Raw genomic sequence first — 23,179 nt, forward strand, 5'->3', positions numbered from 1 at the left:
AAATTGTAGTACTAAAGAAGAAGGCTATAGTTTTATTTTATTTTTTATTATGTTCAGTTAGCCAACATACAGTACATCATTAGCCTGTAGTTTTGTTTTTATTTGCTTTAGCAAGTTGTCATATTAAGCTCTAAAGCATGTAAGGCAAAAGAGTCTGAAATACCAGTACTTGTGATATATCCATCTATCAAAAAGAGTTTTATTACAGTATTATTTTTAATTGTAAAAAAAAACCCTGAAATAACCTCAATAACCATTAATAGAGTAATAATTAATTTCTATACTATAGTACACTGTGTATCCACTAAATGGAATGAGTTATATCTCTGTCCACTGATTTGGAGGAATTTCTGTGCTGTCATTAAGAAAAGAAAGATCTGGAGTGCCTTGGGTGGCTCAGTCAGTTTAGCACCTGCCTTCAGTTCAGGTCATGATCCTGGGGTCCTGAGATCAAGCCCAGAGTTACCTGTGAGCCAGCTTCTCTCTCTCGTGCACTCTCTCACTACCTCTCTCTCAAATGAATAAATAAAATCTTAAATAAAAAAGTAAGACAGATTCATAGAAATGAATAACATAATGCTATTTTTTAAACAATAAAAGTCATATCTATATGTATATATGCTCCTAGATAATTGTATGAATATGAACAAAAATATAAAAGGCTACCCCCCAAGCTGCCAATTGGTTAGTGAAACAAATTAGGATGGAGGAAGAGAACTTGATAAACAATAAACAAATGTACAACAAATTAATAAATAAATACCTGTGGAGAAAAGGTACTAATTTTCATGACAAAAAGGTAGTATATGTAAAATGATCTTCTATTTTTAAAACAGGTAGAAAAAGCAGCCACCAAATGTTGATAGTGATTGTCTTTAAATGTAAAATTAGAACTAAACAAAGCAAGATGGTACAGAAAAGAGAGGATAGAGTAAGAGAGCAAATGTAATAAATATAATACAAATATAATTTGGCTACCCATTGTCTTTTTGGAGTTCCCCAGGAACTCCCAAGAGACCATGACCCATAGTCTCTTTAGGATGATAATTTGAAGGATAATTTGATGGAAATCCATCTTCCTGTTAGAAAGTCTGAAAATAAAGCTCCTGAGATTTCCAAAGGATTCCTTCCTGGAAGGGTAAGTGACAGTTCTAAGAGATATTAGAAATACTTGGCTCTTGAGAGAGATATCACTGTATCCTATAACAATTCCTTCTTTCCACCCTATTAATTTTAAGAGTTTCTAAGATCTCATTCTCCTCCAACAAAACATAATAGAATCTTATTACTGACTCCTCTCTTTTAAGCTCTGTTCACATTACAGGATCATAGTTCACAAGAGAAGACTGGCTTCCTGGGCTAGAAAATGATCACAAAGTTTTTTCCATTTCTTCTACATAGCATGTGTTTTGATAGAATCTTGGTTTTCTGATTCTCATATTTTTTCCTAACTTAGATCATGCCATACCTTAGTTTTCTAGAATTGTCATGCATACCACCTAATGGTTACCATTCTGATCATATATTCATAGTTCAATTCAGGATGGCCAGCCAAAACTGCCGCATTCTGAATGTTCCACTAGATCCTTCATGCATCTGATTTTATTTCTGCTCTTACTTAAATATTAGAGAAAATGGAAACACTAACTTTCTAGGAATTTCTGGAACTAAGGAACTTTGAAAAAAAACCTATTGTGTCCTACATATGTAATTAGTTAAATGATTTTTAAATGTCACTAATGTTTATGAATTATTCTCCTGATGAATTAATTGCCAATCTTACATTTTACTGATAACTTTGAACATTGACTAATTTGTAAATGAGATCAAAAGTTGCACTGAATACAGTCCATTTTTAAAGCTTTGGCATGAATAGCCTTATACTTCCAAAACTGCCAAGTTATTACTATAACTATCAATGAAATTTCATTTGACCTATTTCAAAATGTTTATTAGTATTTTGTAGATAGTCCCTGTTAATTCATTCTTAAAGAGCAAATTTGCTTTAAATTCCATATGCTTTTCTCATTTCCCAGAAATTGATCAGTTACCTATGTTAGTGGGAATTATAAACCCATTAGTCTTGATTAGTTAGAGAAAAACTCTAGATTAGTAATTATTTTAGTTAACTGAAAGGCCCCACATATATTATCTAAGGATAATAAGTTTTTCAGAAAATTGGAATGTAATAAGGTGAGTTTGCAATAATGTACTTAGTACTTAGATCCAGTGCCACAAACACACAGCATTACTTAATTCACATTCGGCTAACGTATTGGAGCACAGCTATCCACTGCATACTATGCAAGGACCTAAAAATTAAAAATAAAATAAAATAAAAATCCTTTGCCCTTCGGGAGCTCAGAATCTGTGGGACTGGGAAATGATTGCAAGTACTCCAATCAAAATGGAAGCAGAGTTGTGGGGGCTCAAAGGAGTGAGTGACTAATTGCAGAATTAAGTTTCCTAGGGGTTCTGTCTTCTCACCTTACACTGTCTCCATGGCGAACCAGTTCATTCCCACGACTTCATCTATCACTCGTGACTCACATGGCTTTGTTTCTCTCTGAGCCCTGTCTTCCTATATCCTGGCCCATAACTACATACTTGGCACCTCTATGTGCAAATGCCACCGACACCCACAACACAAACCAGCCCAAAATACATTAGTCGTCCTCAGCCCCAGATCCTCCATTCTTAATGTTATCTGTCTACTCACTTCCGTCAGAAACCCAGGGGTCTTCCCTGATACTCTCTTCTAAATTCACTGCTTCATACCTTTTTCCTCTTCTCCACCTCCCTTTCAGTGCTGTTTTAAGTCAACTCTGACTTAGCTCTCTATTCCCTTGGTTAATGCCAGAGCTTGTTAAACTGATATCCTCCTACTCAATAAGTTTGTCTCCTTGAGTAGGCAGCTGCCAATGAAAACAAGTGGAACTATTCCGAGTTCTCGGAGTATTGGAAGTGCAGGGAATTTGAGAGCTGCTTTATACAGGTGATGGGTAACTGTGACGACTGCAAAGGACAGTAGGGTGGCTTGGGACTGGGCAGTGCCGAGTTCACCCCCTGACATGTGAGTTCCTCGAGGCAGGCAAGAAAAATGTATCATTCCCCTTTTTCTCCTCAGCAACTGGCATAATACAATTCTTTAAATATAGTAAACAGTCATGCAATGTTGACACCATGGATCAGTCATTCTAATAACCTAAGATCTTTTTAACCCAGAAGTTTCTAGAAAATTGCCCCCACTTCAGGTCCAACATTTCAATGTATCTTACTAGAGAAAGAACTCTAATTATTTGAGCTTCTGATTATTCAGATTTTAGAACATAAGACATTTAAACTATCACTGTATGAAACATTAATTTTATCATATCCATTTTAAGAAATTGGATACTTTTGTATAGAAAAAAATGCTTTTGTATTTTTTCAAGATTTTATTTATTTATTTATTTACTTGACAGAGAGATAGACAGAACCAGAGAGCACAAGTGGAGGGAATGGCAGAGGAAGAGGGAGAAACAGGCTCTGCACTGAGCAGGGGGCCCAATGTGGGGCTTGATCTCAAGACCCTGGGATCATGACCTGAGCCAAGGGCAGATGCTTCAAATCTGAGCTACCCAGGCATCCCCACAAGTTGTCAAAAAATGCTTTTATATTTTTAAAGACAATACATCTTTATAGCTTCTACAGTAGGTATGAGATTACAAATGCTGAAATTCTTACATTGTACAGTCTATCTCAAACAGTGGCGGTGTCATGCAGTTCATTGTATCAGAACCCAAGCGCTTTCTCCAGTTGTCACATCCACGTACTTACGTGTTCATGTGTCACAGTGTGTACATGTGATCTTCTGAGGTGCCTCTGTTTTGGTAGAGGCCCACAACTCTCGCTGTTTCTGTTCTCCCACGAGGTCGATCAATTCCAGAATTGTTCAGAACAGAACACAAGACTGATAAAAAGTCTGACTACACAGATGGATAAACCAAATGGGGCTATTTAGGATGAGACAAAGGTAAAGAAGACTATGTTCTCTGAGGCATAGCATGAGAGTGCAGTTGGCAAAAAAACAAATAGTGGATGAGAACATGGGCTTTGGAAACAATGAGAATGCATGTATTTTATCTATGTATTTGTTTTATTTAAATTCAACTAATTAACATGTAATGTATTATTTGTTTCAGGGGTACAGGTCTATGATTCATCAGTCTTATAGAATAGCCAGTGCTCTTTACAACATATACCCTCCCCAATTTCCATCACCCAGATACCGTATTCCCCCCTCCTCCCCTCCAGCAGCCCTCAGTTTGTCTCCTGAGATTAAGAATGCATGTATTTTAAAGATATTGTAACAAAACAAAGCTAAGGAGTAAGCACAACCAACTTGTATTAATAGTTAACATAAGAATAGATGATGTTAACAAGATAAAAAATTAGAAATCAACAACAAATCGGGAGATACAATGATGAATTTCCATTGCAGAATGTACTTAACAGTGACACTGATACCAAAACATTCATTTAAACAGGAGGTTGCATTAGAAACAGATGTTGTGTGGTTCATTTCAATTACAACTTAAATTGGTTTATTTATCAGGCCATTTTCCACTAAACTTTGCATGAGATGCAAGATGTGTGGGGTTTTCATTCCTAACCTTATGAGCTATACTACTTATTGCCAGCATATACACTGATCTCCAGGTGGCTTTTCTTCATAATTGTCATTGAGCTGGTTAGGGAATTGTCTTGATAGAAGTAAAATACCTTTCCCTTCTCTTTGCTCTTCTGGTTAATAAACAAAGCCAAATGTGTCTCCCTTCTGTTTTTCAGCTATTTAACATCTCTGGGTTTCAGGTTTCTTATAATAGCTCCCTTTTTCGCAATCAGAAAGATGGGCCAGATGATTGAGGTTTTGTTGGGTTTCCTTAATATGTGCAATTTGTTCTTAATGAGATTCTGATATGGATGTTGATCAGCATCATTATTATGGCTTTTTCTAGTCAGCGAACATAAAAATGAAAATAACTCAGCGCAAAGTGGAATTTATTGTAATGACACGAAGCGAGCTCCTAGGAAGTAGAAGTATCAAACGTGTCCACATGCCCACACCTCATGAGAACAAGAAATAAGTAAAGGCCTTCCTGAACTCAGTCATTCATTCTCTAACAATGTCAGACTCTTCGTCTTCTGGCGATTTTTTGCATCTTTCTCTGTTTTCTTTCTTTCTGTGCAGGCTGGCTTCCTCTTTTTATTCATAGTCCCTCCTCTCTCACAACTGCATAATAGCAGTGTATCGTAGTTCTAGGTCATGACTTCTACATTTAGTCTTACAGCTCCTGTCTCAGACTCTTTATGCAAGAGCTAATTTCTGGGACAGGGCTCTGATTGGGTCATCTCATCTTTTTGAACCAGGCACAGGTTTATTTCCTGCCTGTGAATCAGCTGCTTTTAAATCAGGTGGCTACTCTCTGTTCCCAAGGTGGGAGGAGGGCAGGATCATGAGGTATAGAATGTGGCCTTGTTCAATCAGCAGGGGGTGTCAGCAGGGCAGTTTCCCTCACAGAAGAGACCCGGGCCTGGCAGGCAAGGATGCACAAGGATGCACGGCTCTACTACAATCAGCTCTTGGAGAAAACTAAACCGGCATGAATATTTGACAGGGAACAGGATCTGTGGTTGGAATGCTTTATAATGTTTATTCAAATTTATGAAAGATAAAATAAAAATGTGTGTAGGAACACTGATTCTTTTATACAGACACACACACACAGACACACACACACATTCCCTTTTTAAGAATACTTTGAAAAGAAGGGATATGATTGTTCTGAGTGGATGCAATATTACTAGATGTTAAAGCAATATTTTGTCTCCTCCCTGACAAGTTAGCCTAAGATGTGTGCTGATCATGGATGGAGCTTATAAAAGAATCACTTTTCCAACCCACTACAAAGTCTCAGAGCTCATTCTGGTAAGATGCATACCTCAATAAAACACATAACTCTTTCTCCCTATTCCAGTGGTAGATAATGGATTTTTATCAAATGATTTCTGATGATAAAGTGGCAAATTATAAACCATCTAATGCCAGCATTCCCTAGCACAAAAGTTTTGCAGAATATGTTAAAAGCTCAGGTAGACATGTTAATATACATATTTTTCGTGATAAAGGATTTTGAAGTATTTTACTAATACTGAAAGGAAAAGTATTTTCATCTAAGATAGGGTTTCTTGGCTTTGGCACTATTGACATTTTGAGCCAGGTGATTCTTTGTTGTGGGAGCTGTGCTGTGTCATGCATTACACTGGGAGCAACCCTGACCTCTACCCACAGAAGCCAGTAGCACACACCATTACTCCCAGTTGTGACAATCAAAACTGTCTCTAGACATTCCTAAATGTCCTCTGCGGGCAAAATTGCCCAGGGTTTAAAACCACTGATTTAACCTTTATTCTCCACAAGAATTATTTTTATTTGTAATAAGTATTTTCTTATTCCCCTAACATTTTTAGATTTTAAAAAGATACGTCTTTTTGGAGTATACTTGAGCACTTCTGATTTGGTATCCTCTCTTTTGCTTTTCCTCAATGAATCAAAGTCTCTCATGCCTGAATTAGCTTGACCAATTTCATTAGCCAACTCACACCCGTTAATCTCATTAATTTGCGTCAGTGTCAGAGAATCCCCTATGGTCCATGGTTTCTAAATATGTCGCTCTTCCTCTCACAGAGTAGCTTACATAGTTGAGAAAGCTGGATGAACAATTGTAAGTACATCTGGAATAAAAATCATTTTAGTGCTCTTGTTCACAGTATCTCTACCTTTAATATCTTTCTGAAAAATTTCCCATCCTTCCTTGAGTGCTTGCACTTTGGACTACTTAAGAATTAATAGAAAATCTGTTGTATGAGAGAACAAAATACAGCATTTTTAAGGCTTTCTTTTCCATCTAAAAATGTAATACACCCAAACGAGTCATAGATTTTATTACAGCCAGATGTCACTGTTAATATTTCTATTAAGATGCAGTTGAATAATTGATTTAAAAGACAGTAAATAGTTTCTCAAATATGTAAATAATAAATTCTCTCAGAGAGAATTTGCCCGTCTCACAAGGTTGTGAGAACAAAATGTGATAATAGATATGAATAGCTATGAAAACCACAGAGGACAGAGCATTCTCCAGGAGAAAGAGATTATTGTTATGTGTGCACTATAATACAAATAGTACAAAAGGAGATACGGCTGTATTTTAAGTGTTTCCATAATGTTCATCATTATCATCATTATTATCATTATCTTCAAAAAGTTTTCATTAAGGTTATCCATCTTATATGTCCAGATTTCCATTTATCATGGAATGAGGTCATAGATTTGGGTAATAATGCTAGAAATACATAAGAAAAGTTCTGAAGAGTACTCGTGCCACATCATCCACTTCCAAATGTAACACACAAGCAGAAATACTTTCTCACGGAATTACTTCTTCTTGCAAATAGGGTAAATCACTGCTTTAATTTAGAACCATGATGTGATTTTTGTCGATATTTAGTGAAAACAGAGTGGGAGTTGTGTAGAGCAAAGATCTCACTGCATGTGTATCGTTCTCACCCTGCAGGAAACAAAACAGTTCCCAGAGAAGGGAGAAGGTCTACACACATGCACGCACATGCATGCAGACACACACACTTACTTAAATCTATGCAGAGATTACTCATGTTTATGCTCTTTTCACCTTTTGACTCTCCATTGTCTACTTACCACAAACTCGTGTTTTCATTATAGTATTAAGAGTATTGTTTCGCCATTATAACCCTTTTACTTTATAAGAATAGGCTTTTCTCCATCACACGTTAAAACTCTTGAAGAAAAAGTGGAAAAAGGATTTTGCCCCATGGTCTCATTGTGAGGAAATCCCTTGTCCCACTTATGAAGATCTGGAAGCTAATGACTATTGGACATGAATACTGAAACAATGCATTCTGTTCCTGAGTGTGCTCATCACAATGGCAAAGTCTACATTAACTTGTCTTTGACTAGTTATTAATTTTCCCACTTTGGCTGAATTACAAATAAGAACTGGACACCAAGACGTGCAATGGATCACAGACAATTGATTATTTTCATGGTCAGTGGGGTCCTTCTGCCTACAAGGTCTTTTTTTCATAACCATCTCTTCTAAAATAGAAATGCTTATGAAAATGAATGTGCACACTCTAAGTAATTTGGAGGTATGATATTAATCCTTAAATAACAACAATTTTGAGGATGATATATTTGTTTAGCATGTTACAGTTTCTAAAGAGTCTTCACCATAATTTTCCCAAGTATTGTTCATAATAAGCCAGTAAATACTATTATTTTTATTTTTAAAAATGAGGCATCTGAGATACAGGGGATTAAGTTACTCATGATTACATAGTTCTCCATGTGGTAGATCTTAGAATCAATGTATTTTGAAATCAAATGCCCAGAGCCTCCCCAGTTCATTTTTCTTCCAAAAAGATGTTATGTTAAAGAATTGAAGACGATGCAAATAAGAATAGTTGCATGGGACAAGGGAATTGTATAGAATCCTGTGCATTTTCTTTTCGGTTAAATGTAGGTAAAGTGGAAGGAGCTTTTAGACCTTTAAGGTGTGTGTGATTAATATTGTGTGATTGATAGTGAAGAGCTAATGAACAAGAAAGGACGGCTTTGAATTATTGCACAATGCCTTCTGAGTAAACAGTGTAAGTGTTCTCGACTATAATGGTTAAAGGACACTGGAACTCATTATCCAGAATGAATATTGTCTTATATCTTGGAGTTTTCAGAAATGCATGTAGATCCATAAAATGTTCTAAGTAAAGTACGGTTTGCCCAGATGTAAGCCATAGTGTGATTAGTGGTCTATACAACAATGGTAGTACACAGACGATATGCAGGAGTTATCCAGTGTTTTCTTAACTGCTGCTAAAGCATTCACAGTCACTGCTGACAGATAAATATCCTTGAAAAGAAAAAGTGAATTTTCTGTTTTTATTACATTGGGACTCACATCTTAAAGTCTATGATTTTACTGTTATCCTTTTTTAATGGACAATTACACTTTGAATTAATAGAACTCTTTAAAAACAGACAACTAAAACTCTAAAATAATTATTATGGTTCCTCTCTAGTAGCTTCATCTATTTATTGAGCCTTAATTTTCCTGTCTCTTACTGCCAGAGGAAATCTGGGTGGGGAAAAAAAAATACAGGTGGGATGTCCTTAGTGTTAACTTTTATAGGAGGTGAGGAAACAATGTCACGTACAAACCCAGTTCTGAACTCAAACCAGTTCTTAAAACAAAGCAGGAATGGGATAAGAGAAATAATTGAGCAGCTCCACCACTGATTTCAGTGCTCAAGCCAAATAAATATCTCCATCCAAACATGCTTTATAAACTACTTTTTAGTAGCAGGAGACAAGTTGTAACTTGCTAGAAAGATCCAGATAATGCTAATTGATGACATTCATAAGACAAACAGCAGTATTCATTCAAAAGGCATTTGCAATTTGGAAAACACCCTCTCCTTTAAGCACATCAATTTTTAGTTATTATTGAGCAAACATTCCCCTCCAAAAAAGTACCATAAATATAATAGACAGAGGTAGATTTTTGTGAACATGGTTCTCTCAGTACAACTTTCTTTATGACCTACCCCATGATCGTTACCTTAACTTCAAACCTTAAAATTCGGTTCAATGGGTTTACCCTACATTGGAGTGAACACTCATACATGCCTTCAATTATTACTCCATTATTTCTAACCTATTGGTTGCCTATAATTGGAGGTGCAAATTTCTGTGTATTCACATGTAACTTCAGGGATAGCAGGACAGCGGATCTCTGAGAATATACAATATCACAGACTATCACTTTCGTGACAAAAGGCCTTTGATGATGATAATTTTGGTTTTTTGTTTCATTTGTTTCACAGGATTATACACTCACCATGTATTTCCAGCAGTCTTGGAAAGACAAAAGACTTTCTTATTCTGGAATCCCGCTAAACCTCACCTTAGACAACAGGGTAGCTGACCAACTCTGGGTACCAGACACCTATTTTCTGAATGACAAGAAATCATTTGTGCACGGGGTTACCGTGAAAAATCGAATGATCCGATTGCATCCTGATGGAACAGTTCTCTACGGACTCCGGTAAATGACTTTGTGTTGCATGATTCACTATTACCATTGTTGTTCTTGTTGTTATGGGTTTTTTTTTGTTTTGTTTTGTTTTTTTTTACTTTTGGGAATGGGCAGCGGGAAGAGAAGCAAGTAGGAGAATATAGAGACACTTTAATTTCTGTAACAAAATTATATTAAAGACCAGAAAATCTCTTTTGGAGAAAGAAAATCAATGGAGCTAAATCTAGGGAACTTTGTTCATCAAAGGTAAGTGATACTTCCTGAACTTCCAATAATAAGCAGAGTAATGAGAAAATGTATGTTTGCCAGATTTTATATCTAACTTATTGTAGAAGTTCATTCTTTTTTTAGCTGATTGCTTGATTATCTCAGAGCCACCTAGGTTGAACTGAAATGTATTCTAAGTATTGGGTATAGCTACTTAATTATGAAAGAGAATTAGGAAACAATATCTTAAAGAAGTAGGAAAACATTTTGTGGTGACTTGGAGAAGATTCATAGTGTTTTCATTCCCTTAAATCCCTCTCTTAATGTTTGTATTTAGGTATATGATCCATATTGAATTAATTTTTGTGTTTCATGTAAGGTAAGGGTTGAGGTTCAATTTTTTCCATAATGAATATCCAGTTGTATAATTTACTGAAGAGATTCTTTTTTTCTCACCAGATTGTTTTGGTACCTTTGCCTAGATAAGTGAGAGTCTAGTTCTAGGCTCTACTCTCTTCCATTGTTCCATGTGTCTATCCGCAAACAGTATCACACTATTTTAATTAAATAACTGTATGGTAAATCATAAAATCATGTAAATCCTTCAACTTTGTACTTATTGTTTAATATTGCTATGGATATCCTAGGCCTTGTGCTTCTTCCTGTAGCATTTAGAATCAACCTGTTGATTTCTACCCAAAAAGTCTGCTGAAATTGTAATTGAGATTGCCTTGACTCTATAGATCAATTTGGGGAGAATGAATATCTAAAATTCTGATACATGAATATGATATACCTTCATTTATTTAGGTTGTCTTTAACTTATATCAAAATGTGTTGCACTATAGTGGATTTTATTTTGTTTATTTAGCTTTTTAAGACTCAAGTATAGAAGAGATATCATATACTTGTTGTAGTCTATTTTGTTAAGGGTTTATTAAAAATTTTAGAGCTATAACCCAAATCAGCTTCCCATTTTACCAAAGAAATACCTCAACTGTGGCATGTTATTGGAGGATATGTAGAGTGGTGGTTCTTTAACCTGTATTGTCACCTTTCATAATCCCTTTGAGAAGCTGAAGAGAGCTATATTCACAAACTCATTTTCCCATTATTTTAGAGTTTTCATAAGCCACCTAAAATTCTTTGCATGCCTTCTACACCAAGCTAACACTCTAGGTAAGGGATAAAATGCTACAATTTCTGTTCATTCATGAACATCCAAAAACAATATGCAAGTGAAAACAACTGCACTTTTTTTCTGCACTAAGTTCTGCACTAAAACTTCTGAACTTAACCCAGTGGTTGATTATTTAGTTGATAGATTTGGAGTTCATTTGCATAATAAAACAGCATTAGTTGCAAAATAATATTTGTAATTTCTCCACTTTTTTAGTACCCCAAGAGCTTTCAATTCCAGTTTAAAGTCTCTGACCTAAAAGTCTCTCAGAAAAAATGGTAAAATAAACCAACAATTCCCATGAGTGCATTGATAGTTACTGACAAAATCTGCTAAATCAAGATCAGTGGTGATCATTAACGATGATGCATACATTAGAAATCATTTGTAATTTTTTGTCATCTATGAAACTTCTATTGGGTATAACCAAGGTATAAAGGGACAAATTACTCTTCTAAAATATTCTGGGAGAATAATTCCATAACCCAACTTAGTAAACTAATCAATTACATGTATAATCACTATATGTGATTAATAAAGAATGTATAAAAAGCTGTTTTTGTTTGAAAGAAAAAGGAACCACTTTTTTTACAGGCAAGAAAGTGGGTTGCATTCTCAGTTTACAGAGTCATTTCAGACATTTCTCAAATTACTGGTAGCCTCTACCAATGGGAATTGATGGAAAGGAAGAAAAATATTTGAGGACCAAGAAGTTGAACACACTTCATTATAAACTGATAAAACTGAGACACAAAATAGGAAGGGCCTTTTCTAAGGGCACAAGAAAGTAATGGCAGAATTGGGACTAAAATCCAGGTACCCTGATTCCCATATGTGTGCTTTTCCTACCCCATTGCCTTTCAAACACATTTAGAAGTCAACACCTCCTTTCAAGTTGTACAACATTGCTTTCTCCTCTTTGGAGCCAACATAGGCTTGGAGCCCCCAAATGGATCTCCCAAAGGCAAACACAAATCCTTCCTCTATTATGTGGACTCTGATCTCTTTTTGACAGCAGCATTCTCTATAAGAGCTTCATGCCATTTCTGGTATTTCTCTTCCCTTGTCTTCTTTCCTACCTCTTCCCTCACGGGTTTGTTTTTCTTTTCCTGGAGGTTATAAACATCTTGGAGAAACCATAAGATACAGCAAAAAATCATAACACCTGGAGTCAAACAACCAAAAATAGGTTCAAATTCCAATATCTCTGATTGTTTGACCTTGAACAAGTTATACAAATTTACTGAGTCTTAGTTCTACCATCTGCAGTAATGGATTAATAATCCCTGGTACATTCTTATGAAATAATGATTATGTTAATACATGGTAAATTTAAATTATATTTTTCAAAGTCATTGTGCCTTATATAATAGCCTTATCAGGTGCTGGAAAAACTGCTCATGGAGGGTGATTCTCTAATTCCCTGGGGTGTCAGTAACCAGAACAGAGATACAGTTGTCCAATTAAAAAAAAAAATTCCGGGGCATCTGGGTGGCAGCCCAGTCAGTTAAGCATCCAAGTCTTGGTTTAAGCTCAGGTCATGATCTCAGGGTCTTGAGATCAAGCCCTATATCAGGCTCCATGCTAAGTGGGGAGTCTGCTTGCAACTCTTTCCCCCCTCTCTCCATCCCTCTATGCCCTTCCCCCTTCTCACCCAGTGCTCTCTCACTCTCTTTCTCTCTCCTTTGCTCTCTCCCTCTCTCAAAGTAAATAATTAAGAAAACATTCATTGAGTGCCCAGTCTATGCCATATGTTCACTATTATGGACCTGGAAATAATTCCTCAGAAGCCTGATAGAAATTTGTCACTGTGACAGTGACTATGGATTAGAAGACTTGTGGCTGAACTAGATTGTGCTCCTCCGTAAGCTATTTCCTCCTCTAGGCTTCAGATCCCTCAGTCTTAAAGGGAAGAGATTGCATAAAATTATCCCTAAATTCCCTTCCAAAACTAACTTCCATTGCTTCTATGGTCCTATATATTCAGGCATGTTTATTTTAATTCCTCTGAAATAACACTTCCTAGTCTCAGAAATGACAATCTGCATTTTTTCTTTGTAATTGCCTTTTCAAGAATAACTGTCATATATTACTTCCTAAGCACATGTACTAGAAAAGCCTTATCATATAACATATGCATAGGCATATTCATAGCTATGCTTATTTTAGAGTTGGATAATGAGGAGAAAGAAATTCTTGCCTTATCTCTTTCTGTAAGTCCAGCTGATAGTCATTATGAAATGAGACCATACACTAATGGGTTGTTTTTATCATTGACGGGATCAATGGGATTTTCTGAATGTACCTGAAAGCCCCTTTAACTGGGTATTTCATAATCACAAGACCATATCATTAAACTAAATAAAAATATTTCTATATATTCAAACTCATTTTGAGATGCTAAAACAATGCCTATGAAGCCACAGGAATAGAATTGCTGGTTTTCTATTTTTGTCAACCCTGCCAAATCAGACTTGACACACAAGGAGTGCCACACAGTTGTGTTAACACTTTAAAATGATGGAGTGGTGTCTGGGGGGAGACTAGGGCTTTTGCAGGAGCCAGTCTGCTGTGCAACAGGCACTCAGCACATAGAAGAGATTCCATTCCTTAAGCTTTTTGCTCCCAGGTTACTTCTGCTGTGACAAAATGCATTATACCACAGAGCGACACCACAGTCACTATTACTTCCTCCTTCATTTCGCTCAAGATCTAACTGAAAGATGTCTAAGATGTAACAGGAGACCAAAACTCACGTCCATGTCCCATGACCGCTCCACCGTGCTCCTTTCAAAACACACAACAGCATTTCTCTTATTACTTAAAAGTGGAGACTAAACAACCAAATTCTTCAGAGTCATGCATCAAATCCTTAAACTTCTGTCTTTCCTCCCTTCCATTTAACTCTGAGGATGATTTCCTCCTCTTTTGAAGGCCAGTCTCTCCACATAGGCATTTAACTTCATTGCTGTACACTCTTTTCAGACTTTGCTCCCTTCTTTTAGCAGATCTTCAGTCTTGGACCACACTGGCTCCTTCCCCTTGGTTTTGTCCTCAAACACCAGTCCTCTCACATCTCACATCTTTGGTTTCCTCTACTCCCTCACCATTTACTCCTCAGTCTCCAAAACCATGGCTCTACCCATGCTACTTTCCTGAAACAACTCTCTCCAAAATTACCAGCACCACGGTTGTTGTTTCTCAATCTATACTCTTCAGTTCTCTGAATGATTTGAGAGTGGTGACTGACCTTGACTTCTGGATTTCCAAGACTTGGTGTAGTTTTTTTCATTATTGCTGTTCTGGTTTTTTCCCCCTTCCCTCACTGATTCCTTTCTTGCCTCTAATGGTGAATTCGAAGGATTCCTTGAGGTTTGACCAACTCACTGATGTGACAGCTTACATATCTAAAATTCCAATTTATTGAGTTTAGAAAAATATTTGTAATTGCTTCCTGAGCATCTGTATCTGGATGCCCACCTGGCCAGATCCTCCTGACATGACCCTTATTTTGTAGTATCTGTTTGTTTTTTTTCTAAAATCAGGTTCTCCTCCTTATATAATCGTCATTTGCCAAGTCAATAGGAATAAACTTGTCGGCAGTTTTGACTCCACATCTCTTTCTTTTCTGAGATCCAATCTATCATTTCTGCTCTGCTGTATCTCAGCTATGTCCATTTACAAACCATTTCCATCATCTAAATTAACATGCTCACTATCTGTCACTTCCTGGCCCATTTTGTATCTCAATTTTTCTTGTTCTCATCACTGCCATCTTATTCTTCCTATGGTGCATGTTAGATCATATCACTTCTACAGGAAAAAAAAATTTCTCCTTAGTTCCCATAAAATCACATTTTTATTCTTCTGTCTGTAATCTAAAACCTTCTGTAGGTGACCAAAACAACTTTCCCACATCATTACACATTTCCTTCCTCTACAAAGACTAAATCTTTATAAAACAACTTACTTGTTTCTCTAAACACATTCAGGGTGTTTCAAACTCAAGTATGACCCAAATAGATCATATTTAAACTAAAAAACTATTTGCTATGTATCTGAAATTCAAATTTAACTGGGCATCCTATATTTTATCTGAAAAACTTAGAGCCCTGTGAAATACTCTCCCTTCTCTATCCCCAAACCCTCTTTCCCTCACTCCACCACTGTCTCCCATCTTACTCATTTTTCTTAAAAGCCTCTCTGAAATTCCACTTTCTCCATGAGGACTTTCACAATCTTTTTAACCAGATAAAAACTCTCTCGATTTGATACCTTACTTTGCTTTAATCCCACGTAAGCCCGTGAATTTGTAATACTCTTTTGATGTTATATCTTTCTGTGTCTTAGGATTATTTTCCTGTGATACCAACAAGATTGATACCAATCTATCTGCTGAAAATGTGAACTTTATTTCCTTAACCTTTGATCCCCTCTTTCGAACCAAATAAATGTTTGAAAAATTGAAATGGAAATTTGTAGGATGCAGTCACCTGACTCACAATCGCTGTCAGCTGCAACATTTCCTATATCTAAATGATGGCTCTTAACCAAAGAGCAATTATCACTATTAATGACCAGATGTGTTCTGCCTCTTGTCCAAACATGATCCAGCTGGCTGAAAACACTGATTCTCTCAAAGGCCCAACCCTGTGGAGGCTGAAAGACAGTGTTTGTCTTTCCTGAAAATGGCAGGCATGGAATGACTGAATTCTGGGATCATATTTAGTGGAATACTTAACCTTCCTAAAAACTGCCTTTCCTTTTGCTTTTCCTGCCTAACCCTTGCCTTGGCTTTTCTTTCCAAAACTCACAATGCTTCTTTCCTGCATCTTCTACCAAAGGTGAGCTTGGGGCCAGGTGGTTTTGAGGAGCCATGTGAAAATGGGAAGTGGAATGAATAGTGAAAATCCATTTGGCCCAATACTGGCTCAGATTGGAACTTGTAAGTATGTTGAGTGTGATTTAGGCTTGGGTGGACATATTGTAAGCACATAAAAATTAAGTAATACATATCACAGTATTTAATATTGATAGCAGTTGTATCAAGGAATTTAGCCAATACCAAAGTATACAAATAATTGAAACTATACAATGCATGATTGCTATACTAATATCTGAGTATATAAATGTGCTAAGCCAACATATAAATAGTTGAGATTATACTATGCTGAGTGCTCTACTTCTATTGTCATATTTGATCTTTACCACAACACTATGAACTATGTACTATTATTACGCTATGTACCAACACTTAGTTACTAAAGTAACTTTTCTTGCTTATAATTTATTGTCAAGGTCAAACAAGTACACACATTTCATTTGACTAATAAAATATCTAAAATCTCTTTTTATTCTAAATGTTCACTGTTCCTTTATTTCCCTTCTTGTAGATTATTTTAAGAAAACATGTTATTTTTTGTGATTACATCCTCTTGTTGCAAATGTTTCCCTCTGCCTTCTACCTGAGGCTTGATCAGATTGAGACTAGTTGTTTTGTTGGGCTTTGACAACACTGCTTCATAAGTCATCTTGTCCACTTCTAGCATGAGACACAAAATGCCTGACTCTCTCTGTGATGTGAAGACTGATGAGCAGATTTAGACATTGACAGCTTGATCTATCCATTATAATAATCCTGTTCATTTTTATGTAATTCTATTAGTTTGCTGAGACTGCTATAACAAAGCACCACAGAATGGGTGCCAACAGGAATATGTAGTCTCCCAGATCTGGACTCAACAAGGTTGGTTCCTCCGGAGGGCTATGAGGAAAGGATTGGTTCTAGGCCTCTCTCTTTAGCATGACTGGTTTCTCCCTGCGTCTCCTCACATCACCTTCTCTCTGTGCATACTTCTGTGTCCTTTTCTTAAAGGACACTGGTGATGTTGGATTAGGGCCTACCCTAATGATCTCACTTTAAATTGATTACCTCCGTAAAGACCCTACCTCCAACTAAGGTCACACTCAGGTACTGGGTGTTAGGAATTCAACAGATGAATTTCGGGGGACACAACTCAGGCCATGACAATTTTAGCAGCCACTGGTAGTCTTGGCCAAAACTGATTTAGAAATTGCAAAATGGTGATATTGTATCATTCCTTCTTTATTTATTAACTAGATTATTCTCTAAGCAAGAACTTTCCCTCACCAACTGGGTAGTCCTGAGATTAAGTTGTTGCAGTGAAGGCGGCATCAATGCTTGATTGTTTCCCTTTATTTAGCAGTTTTCAAAATAGCTGGTTGTTTCCCTAGAATCTCCCAAATCCCCCCTAGAATCTCCCAAACACCACTGAAGTTTGGTGTTTTGTTGTTTTCATGTGTGCGTATCCTTATGAAGTCACAGGTTGAAACAGGTAGGCCTGTTCCATTTCCATCCTCATGTTGTCTTGTCTTTGGCCACTGGCAGCCCCATTAAGTTGGCTCCTGAGGTGTTTGAACATGACATCGGTAATCATTGACAGCTCCTTTGTCTTTTGATCCATCCGCTTGCACATTGTCTATCCCAGAAGTAGAGGAAACAGATCACAAGTTTGTATTGATATTTCTCATTCAAATTTAAAATTATAGGGCTTTTACTCAACCTCTTTGATTTTATGTTTGTTTCTTTCATCCTCTTTAAAAATATTGATTCCTAATGTATTAACATAATTATTTATTTAGTTTATCCTGTTATATATATATATAAAATATATATGTGTACATATATATATATTTTTTAATAAAAATACCAACATTATTGTTACTAATGATGAGATTACCAAAAACAAGTTAAGATTTCTTCCCAGTAATCTTGCCTTTAGAGTGTATCCTGTTAGGGACACAGAGTAGAATTACTGTTTTTAAAGTTACATTTTAAACTTCGGTGCCTTACTATATGGTTAAGCCACCACTTAAAGAAGTACATTTTGCTTTTGGTTTATATTCTTAAAATTTGATTTAATTCTATTTCATAATTATATAAAACTTTTACATAGTTCTAAAGTCAAACAATGGAACAAAAGAAATCTTACTTCCGCTGTGGTCCTGACTTTCTTCCATTTTCTTCCCCTGTAGCATTTTAATTTGCTTTAAGATTTTCCTCCTAAGATAACAGACATGCACACATACTCACCACCTTGGCTGGAAGGTAGTAGAGTATACCTACTATTCTTTATCTTGGGAAGTGATTTTGGAAACCACCTTACGTAATACTGAAAGCAAATTTTAATCCAACTTTCCTCATTTCAGTCTGCACTCTTAACCCCTGCACAGAGAAGCCTTTCTCTGTGCTGTTGAAGTTTGTCTTTCCCTGCAGATGTTGCTGGGAAGTCACCTACGTCTGATGCTTTCATTGCTCACCATTATAGAAATGAAAATAATTGGAGAGGGTCCACAGCATAAATAGGTATAGCTCTGCCAAGTGTGTGAGCTTTATAAAATGTACATGACTTTGTCGGGTTTTCTAACACATGCAAATGACTCCAAATTCCAAAGAGAAGCTTCTAAATTTCAGGTTTCCGATATAAATTTAATGCTAACCAGAAACCTGTGGCCTGAGAGGGATTTTGAGAACTCCCCTACCATATTTGCTCCCCTAGCCTGACTCTGAATCGATTTTTTGATGTTCTTGACAGTGCCTGACCATGCGTTGTGCATGAGAATAAAATCAATGACTACATTTATTGAATATAAAAGAAAAACAGAGTTTCCCACTATTCCTTGAAGGATCATCTTGTCTTGCCTTGGTCTTCATGATAAAGCAAAGTAAAAAGTAAAGGCAATTATTTTGATAATACTGATCCAGAAAGAAAAAAAAAACACTATTGATTTTTAAAGCAGTTTGGGGTCCTAAATGTTTCATATTAGCTCCCTACATTGATTGCACACCCTGAAAAAATTACTTCTCTCTCCTACAGACTGTCTGTGTAGAGAGGGGTTATGATTACATTCAGGAGTCCTGGGCAGATCACACAGGGCTTCCTGTGAGATATGCTGGGCAAAGATATTGTTGAGTTGATTGTGGAGAATAAATACGTGGGCTGATGCAGTGTTCACAGAGGAAGGCTGGCTGATATTGACAAATGCTTCCTGTTAAGAGAAAGAAACTTCTTACTTCATATGGAAGAGAGAAAAAACAGGCCATGCATAAGGAATAGGTAGCTCACTCTATTAGGAGGAATGCCTGGAGACGCTCTTTACAATTCCCACCAAACAGCATAATATTGCTATTCTCGTCACACTATAGTTGACTTACATTTTAGAGTTTCGTCAGTGGCATACAGAGAGAGCTATTTGAATTGTTCACCAGTGAAAGAGCTGCTATTTTTGCTTTTCAAAGTTTTTATTTTTATTTTTCATGTTCTTTATTCATCTATCTAAATGTGAACATTTTTTATGATTAAATATTTGTCAGGGTCTCCTTTTTTTAAGATTTTATTTATTTATTTGAGAGAGAGCACAAGCAGGCAAAGGGTCAGAGGGAGAGGGAGACTCCCTGCTCAGCAGAGAACTTGATGTGGGCCTCGATCCCAGGACCCTGAGATCATGACCTGAGCCAAAGGCAGCCACTTAACCGACTGAGCCACCCAGGTGCTCCAAGAGTCTCCATTTTTTTTTTTTTTTAAGATTTTATTCGAGAGAGAGAAAGAGAGAAGGAGACAGATAGTGAGAGAGAACAGGAGTCGGAGGAGAGGGAGAAAGAAACTCCCTGCTGAGCAGGGAGCTTGATCCCAGGCCCCTGGGATCATGACCCAAGCTAAAGGCAGACTCTTAACCGACTGAGCCACCCAGGCACCCGAAGGGTCTCCTTTTTGATAAATATGGTGTTGTGACTAATTAAAGTGCTAAAAGACCAATTTAAATAATTATGCAATTACTATAACTATTGTGTGGCCATGTGATCTGTGGATGTGTCATTATGATTAAACCTCCTTAATTAAATTAATGTAGAACATTAAGTAAAAACGGTGACCCTAAATTATCTAAAAAAAAACAAAAAAAAGAACTACACCTCCTGAAATTCTTAACCTTGACTGAGTATCTCTTGGAATAATACCAAATCTGGACTCTCAGGAAAGGAGAAAAAGAAACAGAGAAAAAGATGTAAGAAGGAGAAAGAAAGAAAGATAGAGGGATGGAGGGCAGGCAGGAGGAAAGGCAAAAAGGCAGGGAGACAGAGAGAACGAGGGATGGAGAGAGGGAGGGAGGGAGAAAAGAAGGAAGGAAAGAAGGAAAGAAGAAACGGGGGCACCTGGGTGGCTCAGTGGGTTAAGCCTCTGCCTTTGGCTCAGGTCATGATCTCAGGATCTTGGGATCAAGCCCGCATTGGGCTCTCTGCTCAGCGGGGAGCCTGCTTCCCCCTCTCTGCCTGCCTCTCTGCCTACTTGTGATCTGTCAAATAAATAAATAAAATCTTAAAAAAAAAAAAAAAAAGAAGAAGAAGAAGAAACAATAAAAGAAAGGCAAACCAAATATCTTAAAGTTGTGTCTTATTTTTTTAGATACTAATCATAATATTGCAACCAACACCATTTCCAAGAAGATGTATTAGGTTGAGACAAACACTGGTGACATTTTAAAAGTAATCTCCATGACCCTCAGTTGATTCCATTAAACCATCATTTCCAGTTTCAGTATTTTAGTACCACTTCCATGATTTTTGCCACAACTGCATATCAACCAAAATTATTGACTCCTTTTTCGCTTATGTAAGTATGCATATATATATTTTTTTTGTTTAAAGATTTTATTTATTTGTTTGACAGAGAGCGAGATCACAAGCAGGCAGAGAGAGAGGGGGAAATGGGCTCCCCGCTGAGCAGAGAGCCAGATATGGGGCTCGATCCGTGAGACCACGACCTGAGCCGAAGGCAGAGGCTTAACCCACTGAGCCACCCAGGTGCCCCAATTTGCATATATATTTTAAAGGAAACTTTCATTACTTCTGTATGTGAAAAATTATTCCTTTAAAAAATAAATGTTAAAATGCATCTAAGCTAGGAATTTTATTAAAATATAAAAATTCTACCTACAATGGTCTTTCCTCATTGATAGAATTGAGATAACACTATTACTTATCTTGTGGGGTATTACTAAGGTTAAGTAAGTTAATACAGTAAAGGACTTACAACATTCTCTGATACCTAGTAAGGGCCTGACGAGCGCTGACTTTTTTTGTTTAAAACTTGTGGTATGTGTACATGTAGATAACAAACACATGCTCTAGACATAATGATCATCAACCAAATAAAGCCCTAAATTTTCTCTACTAATCTTTTCAGACACCAAGTGAAAGTTAGCCTCCCTTTCAGTGTCTGTGTCTCAGATTATGAAATGACCTCCCCAGAAGCCACCAGCTGTCTCTACTGCAATTCAACTTCTCATTTTGAATACCAAAAGGAAGCCAGAGTAATTTTCTCAAACCTAAAATTCCACTTTGGTTTGTCTATCACAGGTAATACTCAGCCTGATATGTCACTTTTTATATATTTGGATATTTTTATTTATTTGGATATTTAAATTTTATTTCATTTTTTCCCGTGTTCCAAGAGTCATTGTTTATGCACCACACCCAGTGCTCCATGCAATACGTGCCCTCCTTAATACCCACCACCAGGCTCACCCAACCCCCCACCCCCTCCCCTCCAAAACCCTCAGTTTTTATTTTTAAGTATAATGATATAACTTCCCAGATGTGGGGCGACCAAGGTAACACGATGTTTATGGATTATGCAGCATTCCATGCCATTATGGAAGCAGTAGTCTATTCTAGACCAGAACAGAAATGTCATGGAGAATTTCTGGAAGCAGCCATATGCTATTAAACTGCAATAGAAAACATTTTTTAAGGCTAGATCTCTTAGAAGAATATTAATTTTTTTTTTATTAAACACATATACATTTATTTATTTATTTTTTTATGTTCAGTTGGCCACTGTATGGTACATAATTAGCTTTTTATGTAGTGTTCAATGATTCATTAGTTAAGTATTCATCACAGCAAGGTGCCTCCTCAATACCACGTGTCTCCTCAATACCCATCACCCTGTTACCCCCTCCCCCTGCCCCCTTCCCCTCTGAAACCCCCAGATTGTTTCTCTGGGTCCACAGTCTCTCATGGTTCATCTCCCTCTCTGATTTCTCCCTGTCTGGATTTCCCTCCTTTCCCTTATGGTCCTCCGTGCTGTTGCTTATGTTCCACATATGAGTGAAACCATATGATAATTGTCTTTCTCTGCTTGACTTACTTCACTTAACATAATCCCCTCCAGTTCCAGCCCTAAGTAATCTCAGTGGTGTTAATAGAACCTATTTGCAGTAAACCTAATATTGCTCAATTACGTCTAAAAGAAGTAATGGAACAATAATGCAATATTTACTAGAATTAATGCCTCATCCTTCGGAGTGTCAAACCACAAAACACATTTTGGGGAAAAAATGTTTTCCTGCATAGCCCACTTTCCCCGCCTGTTTGGAAATAGTGAGTACTGTTAGTCCACGTAGAGTATCCTTTGTTCTTTCCAGGACATAAAAGTTATATTAAAGAAGTAGCTCTTTGTCCAATGAATTGATCCTCGCTTTTCTATACCTTTTAGGAAAATTGTAGATTTATCTTTCCTAAACCTTGTTTTCT

General features: G+C 36.8%; 1 protein-coding gene across 1 annotated transcript in view; it reads left to right on the top strand.

Annotated features, from left to right (window-relative positions):
- Nucleotides 1-23,179, top strand: part of GABRB1 (gamma-aminobutyric acid type A receptor subunit beta1) — a gene marked incomplete at both ends in the record, with an annotated part of 378,486 nt that overhangs the window by 116,151 nt on the left and 239,156 nt on the right. The window contains one exon of the mRNA XM_080797621.1: nucleotides 9,967-10,187. Within this exon, the coding sequence (XP_080653747.1) occupies nucleotides 9,967-10,187 (221 nt within the window). The remainder of the gene's footprint in view (nucleotides 1-9,966; nucleotides 10,188-23,179) is intronic.

The sequence above is a fragment of the Martes martes genome, assembly GCF_963455335.1.
Source record: "Martes martes genome assembly, chromosome: 2".
In the NCBI taxonomy this organism is placed as follows: domain Eukaryota; kingdom Metazoa; phylum Chordata; class Mammalia; order Carnivora; family Mustelidae; genus Martes; species Martes martes.